This window comes from Camelina sativa, chromosome 5, assembly GCF_000633955.1.
Source record: "Camelina sativa cultivar DH55 chromosome 5, Cs, whole genome shotgun sequence".
Classification (NCBI taxonomy): domain Eukaryota; kingdom Viridiplantae; phylum Streptophyta; class Magnoliopsida; order Brassicales; family Brassicaceae; genus Camelina; species Camelina sativa.
In genome coordinates, this window is record NC_025689.1 from 157,168 (window position 1) to 163,321 (window position 6,154).

A 6,154-nucleotide genomic window follows, 5' to 3' on the forward strand; every position below is an offset into this window, starting at 1 on the left:
GACTGTCATTTTATGTTTCCAATGCAAATTTTAAGCTTAAATCTCTTTTTTATCCTTATTATTTGAGCTTATTAATTAGAAAGAGAAAAAACTTTAGTGTATTTATAAAGGGTAAAACAGAAATTTAAACAATTTTCTTAATTTGTGTGCATTATGTCAAAATGACACTCTTTGTGAAATAGAAGGAGTATTAAATTTCATTTTTGTACTCACTTGGGTGCTTTGAGTCTCTCGACAAGTGAAAAAGCATCCCAGAAAAGGGAAAAGATATTTCCAAGAACAACAAATTAATAAAAATATAAATTACTTGAGAGAGAAAACAAACAAACAAAAAAAACAAATTATATGTATTTGAATTTGACTACTACCCCTACTAGTAGTAGTATGTACAGTATTATTATATGTTGAAAATGACCGGAAGGCCCTTTGGGCGGGGATAGCGCTCGCGCGAGTGGCCAACAGACTATTGTCAAAAACAGAAGAGAAGAGCGCAGTTTCCCCTTTCTCGCGACTGGTCCGGTCCGAAAGTGGGTTGGGGGGGGGGGATACATCCGTCATTCCACCTACCTAACCAACCTACATACTCTGTACTTTCCCTTAACTCACTGGCTGGCTCTCTTTGACTGAGTCGACTCAGTTTCTACACAATCAATCAATGCCCTTTCACATTTCTTCGTTTCCGCTTCCCAATTTGTCGGCGGCGTCCCCCTCCACTTGGTCAATTATTTTGTAATTTTTGATTTTAGCCTTTGGTTCACTAATAAATAAGCCCATATATTTAAGCCCATAAAAGGAAAGAAGGGGGTAAAATAATTTTTAAGGAAATGGTAAATTTTAATTAAGGCTTACCGCGCGATCAATTTAGATTCTCGGAAAGCACAGCTTTGGTTAATTAATCCTCAGGGGAAGACGATCAGAGTCAGAGATGTTGTTCATCAGCGTCGTGGTCGTGGTGTGATCTCATCTCAAATGGGTTTCCGATTTCAAATAATTTGTAGGTCTTCCCTTTGTAGTAGATTGTCTTCCCGTTATCTTCAACCATCACCACTCCGACTCTCTTCTTCTTCTTCGCTAAACCCTAATTTCGATTTCTCCACAAGGTGGCATTCTTCTGGCCAAAGATCTGGAGACGAAGGCGACAAGATTTTCCGGCTAGGTCTCTCCGCTGATATTGGCTTATCTCTCGGCAAAGCCGTCACCGGCTATCTCTGCGGCAGCACCGCCATTATCGCCGACGCTGCTCATTCCGTGTCCGATGTGGTTCTAAGTGGAGTTGCTCTTCTCTCGTACAGAGCTGCTAATGTTCCCAAGGACAAAGAACATCCCTATGGTACCTCCTTAAACCCTTTCCTTCCTTAGACCTTATTAAATTCATAGATAGAGATATACATTGCTCTCTTCTCTGTTTTATAATGTCTCCCTTTGCGCAGGTCATGGTAAATTTGAAACACTAGGAGCACTTGGTATCTCTTCCATGCTTTTGGCCACTGGTTGTGGTATTGCCTGGCATGCTTTACACCTTTTATCTGTATGTATGACCTCCACTCGATACTTCCTCATTTGTCTTCTTCTTCTTCTCATCTCTTTATCTTGATATTTCTTCGTCTTCTCTTTTGCAGACTGCACTGTCCTCAACTCCTGAGGTTGCTCACCATCACGGAATTGATATGAGTCATCCCTTTCTTGCTGTCACTGTTACTCTTGCTTCCATTTCTATCAAAGAAGGGTACTTTACTTTCACTTTTTTCTTAAATCCATCCATCCAGCAAGTTTCTTATAGCCCATACATAGCTTTCGTTGATTAGACACTTGTAACTTGTTTTCATTCACTTTTTATTTCCACTTTGCTTCCCTACTAGGATCTACCGGCCCAGCTTCTTTAGTATTAATTAGATTGACTCTATTGTGCTATCCCCTATCTGTTCTCGCTTATTTTTGTCATTCTTCTCAGGCTTTACTGGATCACCAAACGAGCCGGAGAAAAACAAGGCAGTGGATTGATGATGGCTAATGCTTGGCATCACCGATCAGATGCTATTTCTTCTGTTGTTGCCCTTGTCGGAGTTGGTAACCATTTCTATCCCACTTAGTTAATCAACTATATCCCATATTTGGTCATGCATACCATCAAAAAATAAAGGGATACAATGTAGCTCCCTCAATTCCATTTTAGTTTTATTTAAGTCTCAGCTTTTGTAACATATATAGCCTTACTTCTGTGCAGGAGGTTCTATTTTCGGAGTCAATTTCTTAGATCCTCTAGCTGGCCTTGTTGTCTCGGTTATGATTTTCAATGCCGGACTGGAAACAGGACACCAAAGGTACTCACCCTATCTAATGTTTCTTTTTCTATTAGTTTTCTCTATAACAAAGCCTGTATTAGCTTGAACATGTAATGGAATTATGGTTCCAACACCATCTCAATTGCTCAAATTTCATTTCTTTGTTTAGTGTCTTGGAACTGGTGGATGCTGCTATACCAGCACAACAATTAGAGCCAATAAGACAAACCATATTACAGGTTGAAGGAGTCAAGGTACAGATGGTGGATTCTTGTACCTTTCACGATGATAGGCTTTCAAATTAATAAACCTTGCTATATAACAAATTTATTGTATTCTTTTCAGATTCACTCTGTCTGTAATTAGAAAGTATGCCTTAATGTTTTTTGTTATTTGTTATTTGTTGCTAATAAGTGTCATGTTATTCTTTATCCATAGGGATGTCATCGGCTAAGAGGTAGGAGAGCTGGTTCATCGTTGTATCTTGACGTACACATTGTAGTGAGTGCTGCTTCCTTCTGTCTCGAATAGAAAGTATAATCCCAATAAAATCAATCATTATCACCTTTTCCTTACAGGTAGATCCTTTTTCCAGTGTGAGTGTTGCACACGAGGTAGGAGAATATGTACGAGGACAGATTAATAAGAACCACCCTGAAGTGTCTGAAGTCTTTATACATATAGGTATGCACTATGCAGCATTCTGCATGGTGAGAAACATGTCTAACCAACTTATTCACTACTTCTCGCTCTTAGCCATCATGTCAAATTTTCCTTGCAGATCCAGCCTTTTTACAGTTCTCTTGTAGCATGATAGAGGATCATGACAGTATAAGGAATGAAAGTAACATCTGCCGGGAGATTAAACATGTTGAAGCCACCGTCTCAGATATTTTTTCGTCACAGTTTTCTGAGGTACTCCTCTGTTTATTTTTTGCTATAATCCAGACCAAACCCAACCTTTAGGCATTCCTGTTTATTAGTTTCGAAGACAATGAATCTTTCACGTATCTGCAGAAAATGACGATCAAACGAGTTACACCGCACTTGTTGCATAGCAAGATCTTTCTCCAAATCGTAGTCTCCATGCCATCGACCATGACAATACAGTAAAGCTCGTCCATGTCTGTACTTGTAGGCCATTTGGCTACTCTCCTGTAACCATCTGACAAGTATTTTGCTGCTCTGCAGGGACGCCATGAGAGCCGCTGAAGATGCAGAGAAAGCGATTCTGAAGGCAGCCCCAAATGTGGCTCGTGTGAGCGTTCAGCTTAGTCTTAAGAACTCCTTGCCTCAGTAATTAGCTTTGGTGTTTGAAGGAAATAACAAGAGAGACCTCTCTGCAATAGCTGCAACAAGTAGAACTTTGAAAAGAATATACAACGAGCCAAACTATGTTTATACCAATGTCGGCGTTTTGTTGATATTTTTGGCTTCCTTTACACTGCTCATCAAAGTTGTTTCTTTGTGATGAACAATTCTAATTTCGAAAGTTTGCAACTTTGATGAGTCCAAAGCTAAGAAAAGCTTTGGGAATGTAATTGTTGAGTACTAATTCTGCATTGGATACGATGAAAGTAAAATAACATCACAGCTTTCCACAGCTTCTTTTAGCCGTGACTGTGCTACAATGAGGGTAACAGAAACAAAAGGCAAAACATTTTCTATAACTATGTTGCTACATTGACTATAACTGCAAAATTCCTCCCCATTTGGCGCTTGCTCTTGAGGTATATGCAGACATGTCAATTTCAGATCGAAGTTAGTCTATTCACTCTCCTCAGTGTCTGAACTATCCTCAACAGTTCCGTTTCTGAACTTAGACGACACGAGTGAGCGACGATGAATGCGCTTTGTAGATTTTGTTCTTGACTTGCTTCTTGACTCCTCCAAAGCCTTTCTCTTCTTCTTTGAGTTACCAAGGTACCCGAAAGCAAAAGCTTCGAGTGCCTTTGTAGTCAACGGTCGGGTCCTTGTACTCTGCCTCCGTCCAGGAAGCAAATCCGCGATGACCTGAGGCTTACACTGCATTTCCACATCCATTTGAACAGATGACTGATCTGCACAAGAGCTCTCACTGTTCTGCACAACGTCTGTGATGACAGTATCAGTACCATCAGCTTCACGTTCTAGTGAGATTTGTGAAACGTTCAAGTCAAAATATTCTCTGGTTTCAGATCTTTCTGGTGATATTTCTCGATCTTCGTTTCTTCGACAATAGCTATCTGTTGCCACGGAACTGGTTGACGACGGTTTCAGAGTTCTATCTTTATCGATGTGCTCCTCTCCCATCAAAAGTACATTTCGATCAGCTTCTAATGGGTTTGGTCTCATCTTCTTCAGTGGTTTCTTCTTCCTGGACTGGTTTTCACCAAAAAAACCTGATTCTCTCAAGGTACAATCTGCCAAGCTGCTCCTTTTTTTGCAGACAGGTAACTTTGGATTTCTTGGTCTCCCGCCTTTCCGCTTGTTCTGCTGTCTCTCACTGACAGAAACAGTGCTTCGACTAGTGGCATTTTCCATGTTTACAGAGCTGCTCTTGCCAGAACTAATGCTGCCCCCACCACACACTCTCGAAGCCATTGACTTAACTGTAGTCCCTGCCTTGTTTTCAGATTCTTCTGACAAGTTATCCTCAGATTCACTCAAGTAACTTGGGGAGTTAGCAATTGAACTGCCGGTCTCAACAGGCAGAGATCTTAGCTCTTTTAATGTACTTCCTTGCACACCATTTGCCTCACTGGTATCCACAATCGTAAACATAACGACCTCCTGAATTTTACTTGTTTTGCTGCGTGGTTGTAGGTACCTCTTCTTTTTCTTGCTGTTTGGTGAAGAATCATCAAACTCGTCTAAATTTATGGGCGGGTCATTCTTGGTTTCCTCTTCTTTGCACCCTTTCATATCAAGATCCTCATCAGTATTGAGCACAAGAAGTGTGGGATCTAAAGCAACTTTCTTCAAGACATCAGTGAGAGAATCATAGTAGTGATTCCCTTTTGACATCTTCCTCCTGGAAAACTTCTTGGCTTCCGGTACGAGAAAAACAAGAGAATTCTTTGGGGCATCTTTCGGCTGCTCAGAGTGCCATCCTCTTGCTAATAAACGTGGCCAAACAGCTTCCCAGAAGAGGTCACTGGACCGTGTTTTGCTCATCCTATATTCTCCGGTCAGGAACTTGACTATATCCCCAATCGGAAGATCATTGCGTATTCGCACTTCAGAGGCTCCATGATTAGACTTGGTTGGTTCTAACGCGCAGTTGGTCAGATCTCTTTTCCCTTTACCTATACCAATAACTTCTGTAAGCATGTCAATTCCTACCGTATCCTTTAAAGTGAACACATAATCCTCCAGTGCAATCTTCTCTTCCCTAAATGCTTTAGCTACCTACAAAAAACAACAATAAGATTCTGCATTTTGATAATGTTCATTATCAGATTCAGATCATTCCGAAACCAGAGAAGCATATGGTACCTTAAGCAACGTAGTCTTGCATTCCTCAGATACATGAGAGGAGATCCGAGAGAGGAGCTCTTGTTGCCTCCAACCAGATAATAACTTGTGGCCTTGAACAGAGCGTTTGGTTCGCAACTTGCGTCCATCAACCCATCTCCGGTATTCATTAGACCTGTAAAAGCTTCCGTAGTAGTATGAGAGCACATCTCCCATGTGCTTGGTGCCAAGGAATCTCTGCACCAAGAAAAGGTTTTTCCCAAGACAGTAGAGGCCAAGAAGGAAGCGCTGCTGCTCAGCAACGTCCCAAGAATCACCCAAAGACCCAGGGAAGGGATAGAGGCTCTTATCAAGCCAGTCAAACTTGAACTTGGCATTTCTTTGGCATGGCAATGCAAGCACAATACTCCTCGGTT

General features: G+C 41.1%; 2 protein-coding genes across 4 annotated transcripts in view; one reads left to right on the forward strand and one right to left on the reverse strand.

The window, feature by feature from the left end:
• On the forward strand, positions 835-3,883 carry LOC104784513 (metal tolerance protein C1). Its single transcript, XM_010509548.1, has 11 exons — positions 835-1,330; positions 1,431-1,528; positions 1,620-1,726; positions 1,952-2,067; positions 2,225-2,321; positions 2,452-2,536; positions 2,721-2,783; positions 2,861-2,966; positions 3,064-3,197; positions 3,300-3,391; positions 3,474-3,883. Exons 1-11 carry the CDS (start codon positions 970-972, stop codon positions 3,580-3,582), a joined length of 1,368 nt encoding a protein of 455 aa, XP_010507850.1. The 5' UTR covers positions 835-969; the 3' UTR covers positions 3,583-3,883.
• Positions 3,821-6,154, reverse strand: part of LOC104784512 — a 5,255-nt gene continuing 2,921 nt past the window's right edge. For all 3 annotated transcript variants that reach the window (XM_010509544.2, XM_010509542.2, XM_010509546.2), the window contains exons 3-4: positions 5,760-6,147; positions 3,821-5,672 (exon numbers count right to left, since the gene is read on the reverse strand). In XM_010509544.2, coding sequence (XP_010507846.1) covers positions 4,050-5,672; positions 5,760-6,147 — 2,011 coding nt within the window. In that variant the 3' untranslated portion in view covers positions 3,821-4,049. The remainder of the gene's footprint in view (positions 5,673-5,759; positions 6,148-6,154) is intronic.

Excerpts from the sequence above, each read along its gene's own strand:
- LOC104784513 (XM_010509548.1), top strand. The coding sequence starts at position 970 with ATGGGTTTCCGATTTCAAATAATTTGTAGGTCTTCCCTTTGTAGTAGA. Across the intron at positions 1,331-1,430 it reads GGACAAAGAACATCCCTATG|GTCATGGTAAATTTGAAACA; the intron begins GTACCTCCTTAA and ends CCCTTTGCGCAG. Across the intron at positions 2,967-3,063 it reads TGAAGTCTTTATACATATAG|ATCCAGCCTTTTTACAGTTC; the intron begins GTATGCACTATG and ends TTTTCCTTGCAG.